Below are 26,198 nucleotides of genomic sequence, written 5' to 3'. Positions count from 1 at the left end.
GTTTGTAAAAGGGAGTTCATATAGAAGGGAGAAACTCAGTGTCCCCACAGGTGAGGCAAAGAAATGAAATGGAAAAGAGTAACCCTGAAATGGAAAGAGATGGGAGTGATCATTCTCAGCAGCTCAATCATTTACCCACCATTGCGGCCAGGTTACAAAAGCACATGACCAATTTTCTGACTCAGCCAAGGAATGGGTGAGCAGTGACATTAGACACCCTTGTGAATTGAGGACAATACTTTGATCAATGGGACTGACCCCTGCACCCTGAAGTATGATTAGGGAATGGGAGCAGAGGATTGCCACTGCCCTTGAACATAGTCTCCAAAGGTAATGCATGTCATTGACTCAGATTAGAATAAAAAGCATGATAGAAAGCGGAGTAATCACTAAAATATAAGTATCAATGGTCAGACTTTGAAATGTGTAGATAAGGCGCTCATGGTTTTACCTTTTAACTACTCACTTACCAACTGCTGAAACTAACATCACCCCCTCTTTTACTGCATCACCAGACCCCCCTTTTCCTAATGTTAGATCCAAATACGCTTCAACATGAAGTCTAATGGTTAGGTGTGCCTGGGGAAGCCCTTCACATCCCAGAGGTGGTCAGGAGGCACCTCTCTGAGGAAAGACAGCATAATTATTTCCTTCCACAAGAACTATCATGACAGTATCTGTCATGATACTTATTAAAACACGAAAGACAAAGATCAAAATGTTTGAAGCATAAAAGACAAATAAAAAGTCTCTAAGGTTCTATGTTTAGTGGTAAAATCCAGAAACTTACTAAACATAGGAATGGTAAATAATCATAGACACAATGCTTAAAAGAATCTGACTTCATATAGCTTCTTTACGCTTTATGACACCCATGTGTATATTACAGCGGAATGTGCCACTAGTTAGCATCCTGTGCATTCAAATGAGCATACAATCACCCACAAACTTAAAAACAAAATTCCGGTTCAGCCACTATTTTTCTACTGACTTTTATTTTTCAAAAATGAAAAAAAGTTTTATACTCTGTTCACCAAAAAATAAAATGATATAGCAGTGACAAGCAAAATCAGAAGATTTTCCAAACTATGTTAATACGGTTAACTTACCTAACTACTTTCCTGATTGCTAAATGTCACTATACTAAAGTCTTGTGCATGAAATTTAATACACCTTAATTAAAATCCCTTTTGAATCACCATGCATGAAAATATAAAATGGACTTCATAAAAAATTGCACCTTCATTTTGTTTTTCTGAAAAATAAAGAGTGACTATTGCACCAGAACCTTCAAGCATTACATGAAAAGTTGATCAAATAGGGGAAGAAGACCATGCAGTTATTTTCAATCAGATATTATGTGGTAAAAACAACTGATTTAAAATATAAATGGCTGAGAGTTATGAACAGAGCTGACAATTATACACATATAATAGGTCAACCTAGCCACTAATAATTGGTAGACCATTTAAAATTGAAAACCAGAGGCAATACCCTTTTTATTAAAACAATATTACTACCATTGTAAAGCAATTATACTCCAATAAAGATGTTAAAAAAAAAACTAATATTACTGAAGTAAAAATTTGGGTTAAGTTCTCACGTGTCTTGTCATATTTCTCTATGCTACAACCACTTCCAGTATGTCTAACCAGCTAATTATCCAAAAATGTAATACCCTCAGTCAAAAAGATGGAATGAAAGAATGAGTCACAGAAGAGCAGGAACCAGTACTGAAAATGCCATTCAAAACATATGTCCCAAGGATGGCAAACACTAGGGACAACTTTTCGTATCAAATTTCTAAAAGACAGGGACCCTCTCTATTGTGTTCACTGCTATATCTCTGGTGCCTGAACACTGCTTACACACAGCAGGCTCTCAATAAATATTTGTTGAATAAAGTATCGCATCATTTAGCATCTTTGTTCAAAGAAGGTGAAGATTTATGTTCAAGAGTGAATTTGTAATAGGGAAGAAACTTGGTATTCTATTACAAGTTAATCACTAAAGGGATTTTACCTATAAGCTTAAATTACACATAATGGCCCATCTCTGGGAACCCTGTATCCCACGTAATGAGTGTTAAGTTAAAATACCTTTGTTTGGCTCACAGGAAACATCCTGACCAGGCCCACCTGTGAATAACTGCAGGAAGGAAGAAATTAACGCATCCCCTCCTTAGGCTGACCAGAACCAGGAAATGTTTGACGCTACTCCCTCCTCTTTCAGTATAAAAGAAGCCTAAATTCTAACTCAGGCAAGATGGTTCTTTGGGACATTAGTCCACCATCTTCTCAGCGTGCTGGCTTTCTGAATAAAGTTGCTATTCCTTTCCCCAACAACTTGTCTCTTGATTTATTGGCCTGTTGAGGGGAGAGCAGCATGAGCTTGGACTTGGTAACAAATTCTGTCACTAACTACTTGATCCTAGTTAAACTGTTGAACCTCTCTGTGTTTTAATTTCCTCATCTATAAATGTGGAGGCTGGAGCAAATCAGTGGCTTAAAACCTGTATTCACCAGAACCCCAGCCTTAAGAGAATCTGCTTCATGAACCACTACTGGGGATACAATAGGAGGCAGGGAAGGACAAGCGAACAGAGCTCTGGAGCATCTTCTCTAGTTTCGAACAGAGAAGTTTTACATTTATCTAACTTATATATTGCATGGCTCATAATATTTCAACCTGCCTTTCAAAATATCTATTATTATTCTTTTTCTTTTTAAATAAATTTATTTATTTATTTATTTATGGCTGAGTTGGGTCTTCGTTGCTGCGCACGGGCTTTCTCTACCTGCAGCAAGCAGGGGCTACTCTTTGTTGCGGTGCGCGGGCTTCTCATTGCAGTGGCTTCTCTTGTTGCGGAGCACGGGCTCTAGGCACACAGGCTTCAGTAGTTGTGGCTCGTGGGCTCTAGAGCGCAGGCTCAGTAGTTGTGGCACACGGGCTTACTTGCTCCGCGGCATGTGGGATCTTCCTGGACCAGGGCTTGAAGCCGTGCCCCCTGTATTAGCAGGCAGATTTTTAACCACTGCGCCACCATGGAAGTCCCTCTATTATTATTATTAATACACTCTTAATCAATGGGTCAAGAAGAAACCGGGGAAATTAGAAAATATTTTAAAATTAATGAAAATGGAGATAGAACATACAAAAACTTGTGGGATTCAGCTAAAGCAGTGCTTCAGGGAAATTTACAGCTGTAAATGACTATTACAAAAAGAAGAAAGATCTAAAATCTAAGCCTAACCCTCCACCTTAAGATACTGGAAAAGGAAGAACAACCTAAGCTTTAAAAAAGTAGAATGAAAAAAAATAATAAAGATTAAAGGAGAAATTAATGAAATAGAGAAGATAAAACAATAGAGAAAAATCACTGAAACTATAAGCTAGTTCTTTGAAAAGATAAACAAAATTGATAAACCTTTAGCTAAATGGACCAAGGAAAAAAGAGAAAATATTCAAATTATTAGAATCAGAAATGAAAGTGGGGGCATTACTTCTGTTTTACAGGAAAAAATGGAATGTAAGAGAATGCTATAAACAATTGTATGCCAAAAATTAGATAACTTAAATGACACAAACTAGGAATAGATGGAAACTTCCTCTGTCTCATAAAGGGCCTCTATGAAAAACCTACAGCTATCATGAGAATTTAAAGACTGGATTCTTTCTCCCTAAGCTCAGAAAGAAGACAAGGAGGTCCCCTCTTATCACTTACATTTAACATACTGGACATATTAACCAGATCAATTAGGCAAGGAAATTAAAAGAATTCATTTTAGAAGGGGAGATGTAAGACCATCTCTATATGCATATGACATTATCTTGTATATAGAAAATCCTCAGGAATCCAGTAAAACATATTAGAATCAAAAATCAGGTAAACAAGGTCACATGATATAATTTCAATATATAAAAATCAACTGTATTTCTATACATTTGCAATGAATAATCCAAAAATGAAATTAAGAAAACAATTCTATTTACAATGTTATCAAAAGGAATTAAATACTTAGGAAGATATTTAACAAAAGAAATACAAAATTTCCACTCTTAAAACTACAAAAAAACTAAGGAGTACCTAAAGAAATGGAAAGATATTGCATGGTCATGCATCAGAAGACAATATTAAGATGACACTCCTTCCAAACTTGATCTACAAATTCAATGCAATACCTATCAGAATGCCAGCAGCTTGTTTGTAGAAACTGACAAGCTGATTCTAAAATCCATATGGAAATGTGAGGATCCCAGAACAGCCAAAACAATATGGTTCAAAAGGAACAATGCAGCAGGACTCACAGTTTCTGATTTCAAAATTTACTACAAAGCAATAGTATTAAGAAAAGTGTGGTACTGGCATAAAGATAGACCTACAGATCTATGGGATAAAACAGAATTCAGGAATAAACGGTTGATTTTCAACAAGGGTGCCAAGATCATTTAATGCCAAAAGAACAGTGTTTTCAACAAATGGTGACAAGCCCACTGGATAGCCACATGCAAAAGAATGAAGTTAGACATTACCTCAAACAAGATACAAATATTAACGAAAGTGGATCAAAGAACTAAATCAAGAACTAAAGCTGTAAAATTCTTAGAAGCAACAGAGGACTAAATCTTCATGAACTCGAGTTTGGCAGTGGATTCTTAGATATGACATCAAAAGTAAGAACAATAGGAACAACTAAACAAGATAAACTGGACTTCATCAAAATTAAAAACTTTTTGCTTCAGAGAATACTATCAAGAGAATGAAAAGACAACCAATAGAATGGGATAAAATATTTGAAAATCATATGTCTGATAAGGTATTGTATTTAGAATACATGGAACATTTGCAACTCAATAATAAAACGGCAACTCAACTTAAAAGATAGGCAAAGGATCTGACTAGACATTTGTACAAATAAAATATATAAGTGGCTAATAAGCACATGGAAAGATGGTCAACATCATTAGACACCAAGGAAATGCAAATCAAAATCACATGAGATATCATTTCCACCCACAAGGATTGCAACAATAAAAAAGTCAGACGATAGCAAGTGTTACTGTCGATGTGGAGATATTTGAACCCTCATACACTGCTGGTGTAACGTAAAATGGAACTGCCACTTTGGAAAACAGTCTGGCAGTTCCTCAGATGTTTAAACATAGAGTAACCATATGATTCAACAACTCTACTCCCAGCTATGGATGTGTGCATGTGTGTGTGTGTATGTGTATGTATATGTATTACACCCATGAGAAATGAAAACATTTGCACACAAAAACGTGTACACTAATGTTTATGGCAACATTATTCATGGTAACTAAAAGGTAGAAACAACCCAAATGTCCGTCAAATGACAAATGGATAAACAAAATATGGTATAGTCATACAATGAAATATTGTTTGGCCATTAAAAGGAATGAAGTTCTGATACATTATAAAACATGGATGAACTATAGAAACATTATGCTAAGTGAAAGAAGCCAGTCACAAAAATACCTCATATTATATGATGCCGTTTATATGAAATCTCCAGAATACCAAATCTATATATAGATAAAGTAAATTAACGATTGCTTAGGGCTAGAGGGAGGGATGAATGATAAGAGGTTGATAGCTAAAGGTTACTGTGTTTCTTTTTGAGGTCATATAAATGTTCTAAAATTGAATGTGGTAATAGTAACATGTATCTATGAATATACTAAAAACCACTGAATTATATACTTTAAGTTGGTAAATTGCACGGTATGTGAATAGTATCTCAATAAAGCTGTTAGAAATGGAATACCTAAATAAACAGGAGAATAAAGTTTTGAGAATTAATATAGGTGAATATCCTTTTAGTTTTCACTTGACGTAAATTCAAGTGACAGGTATTAACTTATATGACTATACTTGCAAGTATTCTCAGAAGCTAGACTATAACAGAACCTATTATATTCGTAATGAAATATAAAGTTAAAGACTAATAACAGAGCTGTGTGTCCCTTGCCTTTCTTGAGAGATTTCGATGTAGTATATGGATTACAAATTTCCTTCCAAAATCTATTCCCATTCTTTTATACACTGTAATCGAACTTGATGGCTTACAATTGTGATCCTATGTGGAAAATGCAGAGGATTTGAATTATATTTCTAAGTGAATTAAAGTAATTTTATTTCAAAAAGCCTTTGCAAATTTGAAAACAGCTTTTGCCAAAACCAAATGTAATATAATAATAATACAAGTTTAACTCAAGATATGTTGATGAAAATTAATTAAAGCACACTTTTGAAATTAGGTGACCACTGGCAATGCTGAAAATACAGTAGATTGTTTCAATTAAGTTTAATCACTAAAACTAACATTTTAAATGATACTCTGTTAAATGAAATTTATTTTTTATTCTATTTGAAATACATTTGCAGTTATTTGATATAATGCAGATGTAGGGTTTATTTTTCAAAGAATATTTAATAAATTTTAAGCAGGAATTTAGGTTCATTTTATTGCAACAATTTTACAGTCTTTTTCATACTGAAGGATAATTTAGGCATTACAATAATGCATTTAATCTTTGTAAAATGGGTAGAACTACCTACAGTGTTAGTTATTACTAGCAAATGTTTACTACATGTTTATGATCACTTTACATGATCATTGTCATGGAAGGATTTAGTAGATATTTGTCACCTATTTGACTGCTAATTATTAGTAAATATTAGAAAATTAGGAAAACTGGAATTAGATGGGGGAAGGAAAGAAGGAAAACACTGTTCCTACAATATGCATTTCCAATATGTCTGCCATGTATCCCTTGGAAGAGAAGAAGAAACTGGGTCAACAGCACAAAGTGCTAGAAACTGAAGTGATAATCTTTAGGAATGAGGGTTTGAGCTCTGTTTAAGTTGATCAGCAAAATCAGCCCAGAGCATTTTGTTTGAGTGCCCTTGAACAGAGTTTTCATGGGTGGCACAGAGCACATAAGACCTTCGACACTGGGGAGGTGACTTAGATAAGTGCTCCTGGATCCACTGGAGTTTTCTTGCTTGCCTATACCTATTTAACGTCCATAGAATTCATCCTGTTCATAAATTTCAACATCCCCAGAACCACAAGTAGATGATATTTTAAGTCAATATCTACAACCAGGGAAAAGTCCAAATTTTCTGCAGCCTGAGGCTTTCACAATTTAGGGGGCCTTCTTCAAGAGAAAGAATGTAAAATTACAAATATAAAAGTAGGTATAGGGTCTAGAAAGGGGGGTTGAAAAAGTGAAGACTCATAAAGTTTATGCTCCTTTAGAATCAGAGTAAGTCTGTACCTAAAATCACTAAATGTTTCAGTAATATTTCACAGTCAGAGTTAATAATTCTTGTGCCTAAAGGTGAAGTGTAAAAAGGGTGATGGGATTAGAATATTATTAATAGCCAACATTTATTAGGTATACCATAAGGCATTTAATTCTTGACATAATGTTATCTCCTTAAATTTGCACCAAAGAGAGAAGAGAGAGATGTGATTATTTTCTCATTTTGTGAAGTGATGATGAACACCTAAATCATAACAGTGGGAGTAGAGAAAAAGAAAAGGAAATAAACTACAGAAAATTTAGGACTACAAGATGAATTTCAGGTATGGGCTCAGAAGAAAAAAGCTTCAAGTAGCGTGCCCAGACTTCTAATGTAAGAGACAGGTCAAGTCCCACTATCTGAAATTATAAAGATTATGTAGTGAGGAACAAATAAATGGAGAATAATAATGCATTCATTTTGAGTTAGAGGGATATATCTCTATATCTTTCTATCTGTCTGTCTGTCTGTCTGTCTATCTATCTATCTATCTATCTATCTATCTACTTATATATCTATTTGCATATATACCTAGGTAGGCATAACTAGTCTGCCTCTGAATATATAAGTTGGAAACAGAAGGAAAAGGTTAGGAATAGAGATAAATATTGGTGATGTAAATGGTAGTTGTAACTATGGGAGTGTACAAAATCCCCTAGGGGATGGGTAAAAAGTAATAATAGCCCCATTAGGGCAAGAAGAACCTTGAAGATTCCCATATTGATGGGGTAAATGGAAGAACTCACAAAGAGACTAAGAAGAAATCTTGTCAAGGGGATGGAGAAGAAATGCAGGAAACAAGGATAAAGCCTTGATCTCAAATGCCTAGAATTCTAAGAGTAGATGCTTAATCATCCAGGTTAAATGCTATAGAGATTCAGTAAGATGTAGACTGAGAATGGTCCACTGAAAGCAACTAGCTGTTTTGCTACAGCGGTAGCACAAGCCAGATTTGAGAAGTTGAGAACATCATGCATGAATAGAAAATGCAAATGCAGATCCCTCTACTGAGAAATATGTTTGCCAAGGGAAAGGTAGGAGTTTCTTTAGTTTTTGAAGTTTGACAACACTTGGGAGCCAAAAGTAAAGGAACTGTTCACAGAGAAGACAAAGCTGTGATAAATGATGGAGAAGAGCCCAAGAACAGGTTCTGAGATAAGATAAAAGATACACATTGGAAGGTTGATAGAGTAGATTCCTACTATTCAGAGACTGGGGTGAAAGCAATAAGGGGGTTAAGGAAGAGTATATGTTCATGAAGCCCCTATTCCTCCATGAGAGAGTAGATGCAGTCATTGTCCAGTGGAGGTTGGAGATGGGGAAAAGACTGGAGTGAAGAGGATGTCTGAAAAGACTAATAACACTTTGGAAAGATTGCTGTGAGAAATGCAAGAGTACACAGATTAGCAAATAGAAGTTAATGCCTAAATAGGGTCTGAGACAGAAATATCTATCAGGAGAATTAAATGAATAAATGTACACAGGACTTCCCTGGTGGCGCAGTGGTTAGGAAACTGCCTGCCACTGCAGGGGACATGGGTTCGAGCCCTGGTCCAGGAAGATCCCATGTGCTTCGGAGAAACTAAGCCCGTGCACCACAACTACTGAGCCTACGCTCTAGAGCCTGCGAGCCACAAGTACTGAGCCCGTGTGCCACAACTACTGAAGCCCGCACACCCAGAATCCATGCTCCGCAACAAGAGAAGCCACTGCAGTGAGAAGCCCACACACCGCAAACGAAGAGTAGCCCCCCCTGCTCGCCACAACTAGAGAAAGCCCGTGCACAGCAACGAAGACCCAATGCAGCCAAAAATAAATAAATAAATAAATTTATTTTAAAAAATAAATAAATTGGAGGAAAAAAAAGAAAGAAAATGTACACAAACCAACCCTTGCAGTGCTTTGCATATTGTCGGTGCTCAACAAACGTTAGACCTACCACAGTCCACTATCATAAACGAGTCACAGGATCTCTGAGATCTGTGAAGTCGGACAAGTGATGTATCCTTTCTATGGGAAACTGTTCTCATATATGTATATCTGTCACATCTACAGAGATTGGTGCACCTACTATGTGCACATGCACTTTCTTTACAGCTTCATTTCCTTCTGATGAAAGCATTATAATGTTAAATGGTAGAGTGGAAAAAATAATATTTTTCTAAATGATGGGGCTGAAATAAATACAGATTTAAGTAGATTATTTTTAACAATTTTGGTAACAGCTATGTAATCAGAAATGTGGAATTTTATTTACGAATTTCAAAAAAGTAAAGACTGATAGGCAACATTAATATGAGAGAGCCGAAGTCAGCCATTTTTTAATACATCAAAACTAGTTCTTTTTAATGAGTTTAGAACTTCAAGAGATTATATGACTCTACTTCCACCCCTTTCCTGAAATTAGCAGGAAGACTGGGTTACCTCCACTTCTCCACATAAACACTTGTTATTTCTTTCTTTCTCTAAGCCACCCATAAAAAAAAATTTGCTTTTACATTACTATATTTATTGCTAGGAATTTGCTGGTTTGTTCTCTTCAAATTAGTTTATACCATAAAAATAAGTTTTTTAAACCCTTAAATCTAATATTCTTTGCTTCAAATTCTAATAGAAGGTTATTTATTAAAGTAAAAATGTTTACATTCTTTTCCTTTTCATTAATCAAGTCCACTGCTTCACAATAGAATGTACATTGCTAAGGGTATGTATTTTATTTGACCTGCTACTATTCTGAGTTAGAATATTCTGTTTATGTAAACTTACTTTATTTAAATGTATGCTGAAGGAAATGAAAACAGAAACTTGGGCTTAAAGCTTCCTCTATAAACTCAGCTGCATAGACAATTAAGTTAGACATGAACCATGATTGGCTAATTACATTGTAAAAGTTTTATGATAATCCTTTAAAATTGTTTGCAGTTCTATTTTTTCTTAATTTTCACAATAATTTTCTTACTAAAATGATAGTTAACAGTTGATATGAAAGACACATATTAGTCTTAGAAAAATATCTGAGTGAAAGACTTTCAAATATAAATCACTTCATACTTATTTATAATTAAACAGCATCTTAATATGCCACAGTCTTCATCTGTAAGACTATACTGTGAGTTTCATGGCAAGCCTATGCTATGTATCCTTAGTTATTTGTTCTCTCAAAATGAAAATTCTTTTAAATTTGAATTACCCTCTATAATCAACTGTATTAATGTTAGCTTTATTTGTAAACATACTCTGTATAAGTGCCTCTCTATCAATACTTATCCCTTTGTATTACAAGAGCTACTTATCTATTAGTGCTTCAAAGGGATGAATATGGCAATTTTCATCATTTTGCCCAAAGGAATTAATGCACAACAGTGTTGTTGAATGAACAGCTGAATAAATGAATGGCCTGAACGGACAATCCTAGCCAGGTTTATAATGCACACAGCTTTATCCAGTTATCTCAAAAGGGATTAAAATGTTATGAAAATAAATTCTTCATTTAAAAATTTAATAGCACATAGAAAAGCTGGAGGTAATAAAGATTAAAAAAACAGACAACAACTTAACCTGAAAGGTCTCAAACTGACAGCTGGTCAGTCAAACATGACCTCACACTTGTTTGTCTAGCTCAGGATTTTATTTTTATTTTTATTTTTATTTTTGGAATTTGAATGTGTAGACAGGGCATCTACTCTTCAGTTTGTCATAGGCCCCATAATCCCTATTGCCATAGACCAGACCCAATTCATAAATCCTTGTTACCTGCTTGGCCACTTGGCATTTGAATCTGGGTTCTCAGATCTCCTAGGAAGGCAAAGTGAACAGATTACCCTGTACCTTATTATTTGCAATCACCTTTTCAGATTTAGAAAAATTGTATAGTTAACACAAAGCCATAGGAAGATAACAAATAAAAAGCCCTAATAAAGAAATTATATTCCTACTATTATCCACCAACTAGGACAAAAGTGAAAGAAAAATGTAAATTACTTTTGAATACTTTAGCCTACCAAAGTTGAATCAAGAAGAAATAGATCATTTGAACAGACTGGTCACTAAAAGTGAAATAGAATCTATAATTTAAAAACTCCCTGGGCTTCCCTGGTGGCGCAGTCGTTGAGAGTCTGCCTGCCAATGCAGGGGACACGGGTTCGAGCCCTGGTCTGGGAAGATCCCACATGCCGCGGAGCAACTAAGCCCGTGAGCCACAACTGCTGAGCCTGTGCATCTGGAGCCTGTGCTCCGCAACAAGAGAGGCCACGACAGTGAGAGGCCCGCGCACCGCGATGAAGAGTGGCCCCTGCTTGCCACAACTAGAGAAAGCCCTCGCACAGAAACGAAGACCCAACACAGCCAAAAAAATATAAATTAATTAATTAATTAATTAATTTAAAAAAAAAAAAAAAAAAAAAAAAACTCCCTACAAACAAAAGTCTAGGACCAAAAAAAAAAGTCTAGGACCAGATGGCTTCACAGGCAAATTATATCAAACACACAAAGAATTACCAATCCTTCTCAAACTCTTCCAAAAAACTGAAGAGGAGGAAATACTCCCAAAGCCATTCTATGAAACCACCATCATCCTGATACCAAAACCAGTCAAAGACACCACCAAAAAAGAAAATTACAGGCCAATACCTTTGATGAATACAGATGTGAAAATTCTCAACAAAATATTAGCAAACCAAATCCAACAAGACATAAAAAGGATCATACACCACGACTAAATGGGATTCATCCCAAGTTCACAAGGATGGTTCAACATTATGCAAACCAATCAATGTAATACATCACATTAACAAAAGAAAAAGACAAAAACCGCATGATCCTCTCAATAGGTGCGGAAAAAGCATTTGACAAAATTCAACATCCATTCATGATAAAAACTCTTACCAAAGTAGGTGTAGAGGGATCATGTCTCAATATAATAAAAGCTATTTATGACAAACCCACAGCCAATATAATACACAATGGTGAAAAGCTGAAAGCCTTCTTGCTAAAATCTGGAACAAGAAAGGATGCCCACTCTCACCTCTTCTATTCATATAGTATTGGAAGTCCTAGCCACAGCAATCAGAAAAGAAAAAAAAAAAAGAAACATATCCAAATTGGAAGGGAAAAGGTAATACTGTCATTATATACAGATGATATGATACTATATATAGAAAACCCTGAAGATCCCACACAAAAAAACTACTAGACCTGATAAACAATTTCAGCAAGGCAGCAGGATACAACATTAACATACAGAAATTGGTTGCATTGTTGGTGTAAACCAACAATGAAATATCAGAAAGGGAATGTAAAAAAAAACAATACCTTTTAAAATTGCACCCCCCAAAATAAAATACTTAGGAATAAACCTGACCAAGGAGGTGAAAGACTTATATGCTGAGAACTGTAAAACATTAATAAAGGAAATTGAAGACGACTCAAAAAAATGTAAAGGTATCTCATACTCTTGGATTGGAAGAATTAATATTGTAAAAATGGCCATACTGCCCAAAGCAATCTACAGATTTAATGCGATCCCTATCAAATTACCCATGACATTTTTCACAGAACTAGAACAAATAATCCTAAAATTCATATGGAACCATAAATGACCCAGAATCACCAAAGCAATCCTAAAGAAAAAGAACAAAGCAGGAGGCATAACCCTCCCAGGCTTCAGACAATACTACAAAGCTACAGTAATCAAAACAGCATGGTATTGGCACAAAAACAGACATACAGACCAATGGAACAGAATAGAGAACCCAGAAATAAACCCACACACAACTACGGTCAATTAATCTTCGACAAAGGAGGCAAGAATATACAATGGGGAAAAGACAGTCTTTCCAGCAAGTGCTGTTGGGAAAGTTGGACAGCCACATGTAAATCAATGAAGTTAGAACACACCTTCTCACCATACGTGAAAATACTCAAAATGGTTTAAAGACCTAAATATAAGACATGACACCATAAAACTCCTAGAAGAGAACATAGGCAAAACGTTCTCTGACATAAATCATACCAATGTTCTCTTAGGTCAGTCTCCCAAGGCAATAGAAATAAAAACAAAAATAAACAAATGAGACCTAATCAAACTTACAAGCTTTTGCACATCAAAGGAAACCATACACAAAATGAAAAGACAACCTACAGAATGGGAGAAAATATCTGCAAATGATGTGACAGACAAGGGCTTAATTTCCAAAATATACAAATAGCACACACAACTCAACAACAAAAAAACAAACAACCCTATCCAAAAATGGGAAGAAGAACTAAATAGACATTTCTCCAAAGAAGACATACAGATGGCCAACAGGCACATGAAAAGATGCTCAACATCGCTAATTATTAGAGAAATGCAAAACAAAACTACAATGAGGTACCACCTCATACCAGTCAGAATGGTCATCATTAAAAAGTCTACAAATAACAAATGCTGGAGAGGATGTGGACCAAAGGGAACCCTCTTACACTGTTGGTGGGAATGTAAGTTGGTGCAGCCACTGTGGAAAACATTATGGAGGTTCCTCAGAAAACTAAAAATAGAATTACCATATGATCCAGTGATCCCACTCCTGGGCATATATCCAGACAAAAGTATAATTCAAAAAGATACACGCACCCAATGTTCATAGCAGCATTATTCACAATAGTCAAGACATGGAAACAACCTAAATGTCCATTGACAAATTAATGGATAAAGATGTGCAACATATACACAATGGAATACTGCTCAGCCATAAGAAAGAATGCAATAATGCCATTTGCAGCAACATGGATGCAACTAGAGATTATCATACTAAGTGAAGTAAGTCAGAAAGAGAAAGACAAATACCATACGATATCACTTATTTGTGGAATCTAAAATATGACACACATGAACCTATCTATGAAACAGAAACAGAATCACAGACATAGAGAACAGACTGGTGGTTACCAACAGGGAGGGGGATGGGGGAGGAATGGAATGGGAGGTTGGGGTTAGCAGATGTAAGCTTTTATATATAGAATGGGTAAAGAACATGGTCCTACTGTATAGCACAGGGAACTATATTCAATATCTTATGAAAAACCATAATGGAAAAGAATATAAAAGAATATTAAAAAAATAAGAATGTGTATATATATGTGTGTGTGTATATATATACACACACACACACACACACACAATCACTTTGCTGTATAGCAGTAACACAGCATTGTAAATCAACTATACTCCAATTAAAAAAGAAAAAGAAAAAAATTTTTGAATACTTTTTTGTCACAGTTTTTACATCTTATCACTGTATTTAATAATATAAATATGTTAGTATTCTGTTAAATGACTTAGTCTTGCCTGATTACAAATACACAGAATAAAGGAGACCAAAAGTAGGTACTCAACTAAAACAGGCCCTTGTCCAGATGAAAGATAAATTACTCATAAATGGCATTTTTCTCCTCTGATATGTTCTTGCCATCAATATCCCTCCTATCCTTTAGAGCCAGCCTAAGCCTCAACTCCAGCGCAACTTCTGTAACCAAGTTCACTGTGAAAGCAAGAGTTCACCTTCTTCAAAGGGCACTTATTGTCTTAATCAGATAACCACTCTTTAACAAAGACAGGTTGGCAAATTTCAGTAAATTTCAGTACCAGTATTTGGCACCCAAATTCAGTACATAATTTAAATTACTATGATGTAGTATATTGGTTATTTATAATGTAAAGTATCATTCAACAATTGGTATTTATGTAGCTGGACTATCTCTTCAATTATATTACGAACATCCTATTAGTTAACATAATCTCTTCTTTGTATTTTAGTATTGCAGGTACCTGAGACAGTGCTAGATATTGCAGTCTACACTTTATTGGTTACCTGTTTTTTCTGCAGATTTAATTCCTTGATATTGAGTCAATTTAGCTTGAGTTTCCGGAATCCGAGGAATGCAGATTGTCTTGGGGATATCAAAATGTTCTGGAAGGCTCAGCTCTGTTTTGTATAAAATGGACTTTGGCTTCTTCAACTTTGAGATATTAAAGAGCATACAAATCTGCAAATAAATAGAAACTAAAATTGGACTGTAATCCTCTTACCCGTTGCCTCCAAAACAAACAAACAAAAAAGAGAGCATTATGAATTTAGACTCCATATTTGGGGGAAAAAAATCCCTCAAGGGATTGAATTTGTTCATTTCTTTAGACATACTATTGTTTAATTGGTAGAAGACAACACTAACATGTTTCATAGACTCAAAAGAGTCATCCTTTATTGAGAGATGCTCAATGTCACCTGCTCTAATCCTTTCAGCGTTGAGGAATTCATTGTCTCAGGAAGTCATTCCACTAGTGAACAGCACTGAGAAAGCACTTCCCTCCATGAGTCGAACCTGGTGTTCCTTAACATCTTCCCATCAGCTCTAGTCCTTATCAGCAGTACAGTCAATCCCCTCTCTTTTGCTAATGACAATTTTGGGGAAAAAAATACGTATCTATAAAACTAGGTCCTACCCCTCCACAAACCTCCAAACATCCCTTTCAAATAGGTCTGATATTTTTAGTCCATTCAACGTTTACTTATATAATGTGGGTTACAACTTACCCCCATGCATATGCTTCTCTAGACACAATCTAGTTCAATACTGTCATTCCTAAAATGGGACCCTGAAGATAAACCCAGCTCCCTAAGTATGAACCAAGCAATGCAGAGCACAGAAGTAGGCAATCGTTCAGTTTTATCTGGACCTTCTACTGCTAAACACATAGTAGAGTCTAAGGGTTAGACCAAGTCTTCTTGAAGCCAGACTGCCTGAATTTATACCCCAATTCTAAACAAGCCTGGCTAGGTTATTAACCAAAGCCACAGTCTTCATTTGTGAAACATGGGCAATAATAGTACACATTGCCTATCCCTGGTATATTTAAAGTATAAACAAATGCCAGGTCCTTGGAGCATATTTTAAGAATTCAATAAATGTTGGCTGTCATTATCATCACCATTGTTGTCCTTGTCATCATCATGATTGTGACCATGATATCATTACTCAGCACAAATAAGCTTTAGTTCCTCTGGCAATTATCTCATTCGCTAGTTCATTATCTATAAAATCCACAAGTTTTTGTTTTTTTTTTTTTCTCACAAAGCCACATTTTCCACCTACTTTATTTTGGCAATTAAAATCATGTAAACTCAGAAAGGTAAATTAATTCATTTACATTTACCACTGTTTTGGCTTGGTTTATTTTGCTAGTTATCATGAACAAATTATCTATTCATATCAGCAACTAGTTCTTTACCCCAAAGTGGGTCATCTGCCTTCTATATCTGCAAGTCATTCAAAATAATACATGCGGATACACACTCTCTTCTTGATCAAACTCTAGTCAGCCTCCTCCAAGCCATCTTCTCAACCAGGCCTCAACTTTAGCCTATAAAAAATGCAGATTCTCAGCACAAATGATTTTGTCCACCCTTCCCTCACACACACACACTAAGAGACTTGAACAAGCACTAGCAACGTTGCTAACAGCTCAAGGCCATATCCCTAGGACGACTCCAGTCCCCCTTAAGGTCCCTATCTGGGAAAGTCCAATGCTGCTAGGATAATTTACTGTTTGTTCCAGTCAAAATCTGGTGATAGGTAGATAGGCTCCTGAACCCCTCCTAGAGCAGTTACTTTAGAAAGCTTGCAATTATAACTCCCTTCTCTCTCCTTTTCAGATGTAAATCTACCATTCAGAACTGTCTTCTCAAGGACCTCAGAGCCCTCCCTTTGAAATGCAAAAATGCAAGGAGATAATGCTCCCAGCCAGGTGGGTACTTAGTTCTAACTTGCATCACTACCTCCCTTCGGTCATAAAGATTCCAGAAGTTTGCTTCTCTTTATAAGCGTTAATTAACAGGTCCAGATTGCTGTGACCAACTCCCTCCTGCTTCTTGTAAACTTCACTTCCCTGACACTTCTCAGGCCCCAGATCATTCTCTCTCCTGAGTTCAGCTCATGCTGGATCCTCCCCCCTGATGCAACAGTTACTGAATAAAGTCTATGCTTGTTTTAACTAGTGTCTGGCTTTGTTTATCTTTGACAGTATCGACAGGTACTTACTTCACGATTTGAAGTGCACTTAAATTATACAAATACAAAAACCTTTTCTCTACCCTACCGATTCCTCACCAAGGGGATCTTTCAGATTTCCTTTTTAAAAATGTCAAATTTCAAAATTTCAATGAGTTTCCTCACCATTTATCCCAGAGTACAAAGCATGGCTTTTAAAACATAAAATTGAGGAAGTTAATAGAAAACATAAGGAAACTCCCTTGCAAGCTCTGAATCTTCCTACTACCAATGAGTATATCACTAGAGTTAGTTTATCAATGGTCAGGAGAATATGAATTCAATACCTGAGTGCTAAGTGTAAAGTGCCAGATATTCATGCTCCTGACAAAAGATCCTGTCTATCACAGTATATAAAGTAGATACATCATAATGCTATTACCTTATAAATATTTCGACAATTCAAATTGCACATGGCTCTATAATAAAAAATTAGGCATGTCACTTTTCTTTGGTAGAAAAGTAATTACATTTATTCAATTAGATTTTGTTCTAAACAGATTTATTTCAAGGATAATTTTAGATTTTATTTGTTATATAGTTATTTTAGGTTAGAGAATTCTAGACTTTCATTTATTCCATTATACAATTTCATGGCAGTAAACTAAGAAATGAACATACGATCTGGAGGCTATGCAGGGCAAGGAAAAGAGTAATGGACTCTGGGAGGTAAAAACCTAGGCCCATTTCTAATCTGTCACAAATCAGTGGTGTCACCTTGGGCTACTATCTTACTATTTTGGGGTCTTGGTTTACAGGTCGTAAAAGTAAGAGGTTGTACTATGTGTCTCTGAGTGTTCAGCGTTATTTATTTTCCAGCTTTAAAATACAATAATGTCTCTACCCTGATCTAGGCTGTAATCTCTGCCCTGTCAGTGAGGGCAACTTAGATCTTTTTACGCCTCAGTCATTCCACTTGTTTTGTATTACAAGTGTAATCCTATCTTCTCTCCACTTCTCCATGGGGTCATGGAAATAATTTGAAAGGTGCACATAAAAGTATTTGGGGAAAAAAAGGTGTCAAATATTATACAAAGAAAGAGCACTTTTAAAATCAATTCTGTTTACTGTTCTGCTGTTTTAGCGTTATTATATTTCAACAGTGCAGTGATAATTGCACTTGAAAAGAAAACTCTATGACTACATGTATATCAGCAGAATAAGATGTGCCTATATGTTCTGATTTGGTGTAGCTGATTTTCTTAAACTGGCATAGTCAACCCTTCTGTAGTTATTTTTTGCATTTAGAGAGTTTTTGCTGAAATAAAAAAAAAATTCATGGTATTTGTAGACTTCAAAGAAAACTGTAATCTTCAAGTGAAAAAAAACTTTTCATTTTAAATTTACAGACTACTTAATACATTTAAATTTTAAAGAAGTCAAGATTTAATCATAAATAATAATAATTATTACTATTTCCGCCAACAGTTTTGGAGAAGTGGAGACATACATATACCCATCCTGCAAAGGTGGGAGGGAAATAAGGATAAGTAAACAGCAAGATGACTTTGTGAAAAATCAGGCTATGAGGCAACCTGGATTGACACCAGCCTATACAACGAAGACTACAGGTTTAAAGTACCATTTGTTTGTCAAGTACATGTTCAATCCAATTAAACAATGACAGCACTTCTCATGCACAAGACATTGAGGGATAGACAAAAAAACACATGACAAAAGTTTTTAGATTTCTAGGAATTCACATTCTGATGGGGAAAATAGGTAAATAAAAAAAAAATCATATACAAACCATAATTTGGTAAATGCAATAAGAAACAAAAAGTGTGCTGGGTTCCAGGGAGAAAGTTAAAGAAGAGGGAGAAAGATAGAAACTATATACATGCATAAATAATAGAAAAGGGATCCACAGACAAAATTCATCTCCCTCAAGCATTTTTTCACTTAAATAAAATTTTGGACAAGAGGTAAGAATGAAGACAATTTAAAAGAAAAGAGAGAGAGAAAGAGAGAGAGAGAGCACTATAATAGGCATAAATTTTGAAAAAAGCCACCTATTGAACATTTTTATTGTAATAGTGCACTGAAAGTTGAACATAAACCTTCCCAAATGCACTGCTCTATAGTAGAAGTAAGCATTTTGGAATGAGCTGAAGAGAGAGCCACTGGCTTCTTAGAGGCACAGTGTGTACAGGTCAGTCTGGAGGATATCAGAGCCTTGGGCCTTGATATTTTTGACCTTATCAGAACTTAAAAATCCAGGTCATCCATAAAATATCACCACAAATTGTTAGAAATTGGTGCTTAGACTCTATTCATTCTAGCATTCTGACAAATAAAAAAGGAAATCACCCCTACAATGCCAAGGGTTTTGTTGTAACCTATGTAAATCAAGACTAACATTAAACGAGCAGGATTCTAAAAATTACTATTTATTCCCTCAGTGAACAAAGATTTAGTGACTACCTTTGGTACAGTGCACACTTTTCTAGGCACTGGTAATATGAGAGTTAACTAAACAAATATCTTCTCACAAATTCCCTTGCTGGAGATAAAGAGTAAACACATAAATATACTACTCTCAGATGGTAAATGCTACCTACAGAGAAAACTGAAAGAAGTTTAGGGTTTGGAGAGTGGCTGGTGAAAGTAAGGGATTCTTTTAAAAATGCAAGTTGGTAAAGCAGAACCTCAGCAGTAGCATTCCAGTAGACCTGAAGTAACTGAGGGACGCAGCCTCTCACATCCACGGAAAAGCAGCAAAGGACAGCCGTGCACAGGCCGCAGGGAGCAGGCCTTCCTTGGGTGTTAGAAGAACAGCAAGGAGGCCTGTGCACAGGGAGGGAAAGGAGTGAATGGGCTCCAGTGGAGATGCTGAGGTCAGGGAAGGGGATGGGCCTGACCAGGAGGGTCATGAAGACTACCGTAAAGATGTTGGTTTTCATTCTGACACAAGCTGGAAAAGCCAGGGGAGCAAAGGAGCAAAGGGCGCAGGTTTACGTTTTAGAAGAATTGCTTTCGTGGCTCTGTGGCGACTCAACTGTACCTTATTTCAATTATTAAAAAAAAAAAAAAAAAAAGATAGAGTTCAAGCTGTAATAATAGAGTCTACAGTAATAGTAACAACAACCACAACGCCATACATCTAGAGAGCACTAATTATATACTAGGTACTACGCTAAGCATTTTACATAATTATCTCACTTAGTTTTCATTAATGACCATTATCTCCTTATTACAAATGTAAAAATCAAGGCTGGAGAAGTTTTAAGTTACCAGCTCACAGTCACACAGCTGGACAGTGTTAGAGTCTGGATTCTCAGCCTGGTAATCTGACCCCAGAAATGATCCTCTCTGGATGAACAACAGAATATCCTGGACAACTTTTAGAATATGTCCCCACTCACCCCCTTCCAGAGATTGATACTGAATTGTTCTGGTGGGGCCTGGGCACTGGCATCAGCTCTCCAGGGCATCCCGATGTAGAGCCAGAATTGAGAACTACTGTGAAATATCAACCATACTGTAATGCCTAAAATTACCTAGCAGAACAATTTGTTTCACATTTATTATTTAATGAGGTAAAAAAGAAAAAAGCTACTGAGTTGTCTTTCTGAGGAAAAGCAGCTTTCATCATCTTTATATGTAAAAACATGTACATTTTTAAAGAGAGACTAATTTCAGCACATCCTCTGTCCTCCATTCCCACCTTGATCTTGGTCAGCCCCAGGAGGGCGATGGCCACGCGGACGCTACTGCTCTCCAGAGTGCCCGTGATCAACCTTCTCTCATACTCGATCTTCGACATCTGTTGCTGTGCTGTAAAAGCCAAGGCCTTCTCCTTGGCTTCATTAGTCAGTGGCAATTTAAGGTCCACATCCAGGATTTGACAGAGCTTACATTTCAAATACAGAACTGGATCTTCCTTACTAAGCACTAGGGGAAGCAAAAACATTCATGATTGCAATGATCAGTTACGCCCTTGACGTTGTTATCCAGGATGGACTTGGGAGGTCTGAAATATAACACTGCACTTATGGCCTTTATTAACCAGAGTAGAAAGAAATAGGCAACACATTTTTAGTAGTCCTAATTCAGTAATTCAAGAGTAAGTCTTCAGGAATTAAAGATATTTTTCTCTACAAAGAGTTCTAGTCAAGTGGTTCTTTCGTAGAAACATCATCAACTTGCTAAAAAATTCAGTGGCCATTGTGCTCCTATCAGCGATTAGAAGGTAGGAGAACAGAAAGAAATGTAAAGAAAGACATCTCTCAAGGACGGGCAAGAACTGCCATTTTCTTTCAGTAATAACCTTATACTTTAAACTAGAACACTGGGTAGAATTACAGGTTATATTATAGTATATAGAATTTGACATTGTAGTTATTTCCAAGTTACTTGGAAAATGGAAAATTTTGCAGAGTAAATATTTTGAATGCCAAATTATAATATTTACCTGAAGACTAAAAAAATAAAGATTTAAAAAAGAATCACCATCGACATTTTCTTAACTGTTAAAATGGTACTCTATTCCATGTATGCTGACATAATAAAGTTAAAAGGGAGCCTTCAGAAATGTAATTATATATTGGAAAAATGTGCTGTGAGGGTGCTTAGGTGACTATATGAGGAATGGTACCATCCTTCAACATTAGAAATGAAATAAAATGCACGGATACTCTACCTTCTTCTGGAGAACTGCTGTGGTCAAGCGGAGTTGAAGAATCCATTGGAAAGAATCTGGAAGGCAAGGGGATCATACCTCTTCCTTCCAAAACATATATTAATTCTCCAATCTAAAACACAACCACACAATAATATTAAATTTTAAAAGCTCAGACAAAAATTAGGATAAATCTTTCACCTATGAGAAAAATCTCTGTACTATAAAAACATGTATCGTGCATTACTAAGCAACATAGGCCCTAAATGGGTGGAGAAAGGTAAGGATTAAATACTGCCCTACCATAGTATGAGGGAAACTTTGCATGCAACCAGAACAGAGATGGATTGAGAAGGTCTCAGGGCGGCACTGACAGCAGTTGATCGTTATAGGTACAAATATCCTTGGAAGACTGTTAGCTTTTAAAACAAATGAATTCAAGCAAATGAGAAAATTTTTTCCTTCATTCTGTGATTTATTGTTGGAAGGGAGTGACATCATTTTTGCAGGGTGTCTGAGTCCCTAAGAGTCTATATTTTCAAGTGGGGGGTTTCAAAATGTGCATGTGAGGGTCTGAAGATCTTTTAGAATAAGTGATTAGGCAAGAAGTACAAAAGACTAAACAGAGAGCATGAAAATAAAAGTGGGAACAATGCAAGGGCAACAACATGATATAGGGAAAGACCAACAGAGGTGGACAAGCCTGGTTTTCATTCTGGCACTGGCACTTACTACCTACTAATAAGCCTCAGGCAAGTTTACTGAATCTCTGAGTTCCAGTTTCTTCCTCTATAAAATGGGATGAACAACACTTTTATGTTAGGAACCCAGAGATTAAATGAAAAAGGAGAGGGAGAAAGTCTCAAAAGACATATCATACAATCACAATGGATAAATATCATCTAGATCTTGATTCTTCAGTGTAGCAGACTATGCTATCCCAAAACATGACTGTAGGAGTTCAGGATGTGCCACAACAAAATATGCTGCTTTGGTATATTGATTCTTTTGAGCTGTAGGCACCTGAAAAACAGGGAGAGCTTTCTCTGAACTTCCCTTATCTGCCTAAGACAGATCCTCCAAAAGGAACTCGATTGTCGTAAATCCCCCCCCTGAGAGTTTCATCAACTAGGGAAGATTGACCCTTGTCACAAGAAGAGACTAGAAGTTGACACCACAACCAAACGCTGTCACAAACTATCATATCTTTTATCTACTCTTCTAAGGGCCTATTCATTTTTCCTAAAAATCATTTACTCTCCTCTAAGTGGCTGACATCCCCCCCTCCCCTTTCCTTATTAAGATGGTATTTAAGCCTGAATTCTAAGCCACCTCAAGGAATTAACTCCTTTTTCCTTGGGTATCTCCCATGTATATATGAGGTATACATGTTAATACACTTCTGTTTTGCTCTTGTTAATCTGTCTTTTATTACAGGGGTCTTAGTCAAGAAGAACTCAGAGGAGTAGAGGGAAGATTATTTTTCCTCCCCTGTATTTCAAACAAAGAAACTTAAAATGAAATGATAAAAACAAACAAACAAACATAAAAACAATAATGAGACAATCAGGGAAATACGAAGAATGCCTTGATTTTTGATGCTATTAAAAAAAATTACGATATTTTTAGTAGTAATGGTATCACGGTTATGTCAAAAAAACAAAACAAAACAAAAAACAAACCCAGAGTCTTTTTGTTGTAGAGACACTTCCTGAATTATCTGTGGATAAAATGTTGTGATGACTGGGATTTGCTTCATGAAACTTGCTTGGCAATGCACTGCTGAAACTGAGCAAAGGATACAGGGGGTGATTTACTACAGTTTTATTTCTACAATTCTGTGTATTTTATATTTTCCATAATACAGTCTTTTCTTTGTTTCTTTTTCTTTTTTTAAATTGAGGTATATTTGATTTACAATATTAATATAAGTTTCAGGTGTACAACAGAGTGATTCACAATTTTTAAAGGTTATACTCCATTTATAATTATTATAAAATACTGGCTCTATTCCTTGTGTAGTACAATATATCCTTGCAGCTTATTTATTTTATACATAGTAGTTTGTGCCTCTTAATCGCCTACCCCTATATTGCCCCTTCCCCTTCCCTCTTCCCACTGGTAACCACTAGTTTGCTCTTTGTATCTGTGAGTCTGTTTCTTTTTGTTATATTCATTCATTTGTTGTATTTTTTAGATTCCACATATAAGTGATATCATACAGTATTTGTCTTTCTCTGTCTGAAAGCCTTTTTTTTAATGCTGATATTTTAAGAAGTAGAAAGATAGTAAAGATGTGGTGAGACTACAGGAGGTAATGCAACAATTGTTGCCATTTCACTTGTTATCTAAGATATTACAATTTTTTGGTATATTTTTATTATGTGATTAGTCTACTTTTATATCATTTACATATACGTTGCTTGTTCAAAGACATCTTTAGAATAATCTCTAACCCTTTGCCTGGCACGTACCGGCACTTAAGAGATCCATTTAAATGGAGTGAGAGCAGGCTTCCCAAATTTCACGTGCATGTAAATCACCTGAGGGTTTAAAATAAAAATTAAATTAAGAAAAAACCAAAAAAAAGATCTAGGGTGGAGCCAAGACTTCAGAGGATGAGTGAAAACATGGACTGACAAATTTAGGTTTAAGCCACACAATGGATAATCTTGTACCAGAATGGGCTTGTGACAGGCATGCAACTAACTACCAGGCAAGCAAAAGGAAACCTAACTTCGAAGCTGGGATTGTAACTAGTTTGAACTGTTCCACAGTCTTAAAATAATCTCAACTGTATGTTTGAGAGACTATTCCAAAGATATCTTTGAACAAGCAATACACACATAAATGATATAAAAGTAAACTGATTACATAATAAAAATATACCAAAATATTGTAAATATCTTTGATAACAAGTGAAGTAAAAATCTGGAAACAATATAAGAATGAACAATTTCTGATTGTGAGGACAATTTATTTACAGCTTCATTATCCCTCCCCAAATGAGATTTGTTTATAATAAAATTAATTTTGTCTTGTACTTTCATGATAATGTTCAATACAATTTTATTAATTACAATCCACAATTATCTTTAGTTCCTGCTGAAAAATGGAATATGGAAAACTTTGAATGTTTTAAATTGCTTAGCATTTAAATCTGTGCACTCCTGGTAATAAATAGTATATTATATATAATTTTCATATAGTAATTTTTACTAAGCAGCCATGTACTTTTCAAACATAAATGCAAGCTAGCAATCTGAAATGTGTTTACTGTGTATGTGTGTGTTTTACTACATACAACCCAGTGATCGATACTAACGTTATAGAATTTTCAGATCCCGCAAGCTGCACACTGCGGCCAAAAAATTTTTTTTCAGTGATAATTGGAGTGCAAATGTATCCGTTCACCAGAGACTGGAGAAAACAATATGTTAAAATTTTACTTTTAGTTTTTTTCTCATGTTTATTTTTATCTAAAAATCAGTTGTTTTACCCAAAGTGTAGTTGATAGAAGAAATTTTCACATGTTGAGGTATGGGGAAATCATTCTGGCTTATATATGATTTGGCTCAAACTTTATGCTAACTAGAATAGGCTGTCTTATGGCCCGTGAAACATGAATTTTACATCTGCCTTAACCATTAAAGAAAAGAATAAAAATCACTGGAGTAATTGTGGTTCAGGCATTCAAAATGGATGCGGGTGGCTATTGCGGATGTAGTTTCAGACACATTCCTGCATCACTGAGAACTCGACCTTTCTGAACTGTTTCAAACTTAAGGACACCACAAGCCATTCTCAAAACAATACCTGCTAGCAGCTGCCAGCTGCAACATTATGGTCTCAAGGTCTCCTCTTGTAACTGTGAAAACACTTCAGACTCCAAACCAATCCTTGCTTAACAAGATCCTTACTTCTTGCCAGCTCCAATCCTAATTCTTGACAAACAGCTTATGTAACTTTTTGATTTTTGCCTATATTAGCCTCCCACATTTTGTAGTCTGAGAGAACACAATTCAAGTGCCTTTTGAATCTGTGTCCCAGGCTACAGTCCTCAGTTTAGCTCAAATAAAACTCTTTTCTATTCCTACTATAGATTGTTAATTGATGATTTGTGTCGACATAGTCTTCATAAGAAATTAGACTTGGTGA

At 35.7% G+C, this 26,198-nt stretch overlaps 1 protein-coding gene across 1 annotated transcript in view; it reads right to left on the bottom strand.

Annotated features, from left to right (window-relative positions):
- CFAP47 (cilia and flagella associated protein 47) overlaps positions 1-26,198 on the bottom strand; it is a 421,910-nt gene that overhangs the window by 186,800 nt on the left and 208,912 nt on the right. Inside the window, 3 exon segments of the mRNA XM_082446774.1 lie at positions 15,184-15,358; positions 21,087-21,313; positions 22,062-22,173. Of these exon segments, the coding sequence (XP_082302900.1) occupies positions 15,184-15,358; positions 21,087-21,313; positions 22,062-22,173 (514 nt within the window).

This window comes from Balaenoptera physalus, assembly GCF_965194825.1.
Source record: "Balaenoptera physalus genome assembly, chromosome: X".
NCBI lineage: Eukaryota > Metazoa > Chordata > Mammalia > Artiodactyla > Balaenopteridae > Balaenoptera > Balaenoptera physalus.
This window is presented reverse-complemented; position numbering and strand designations above follow the sequence as displayed.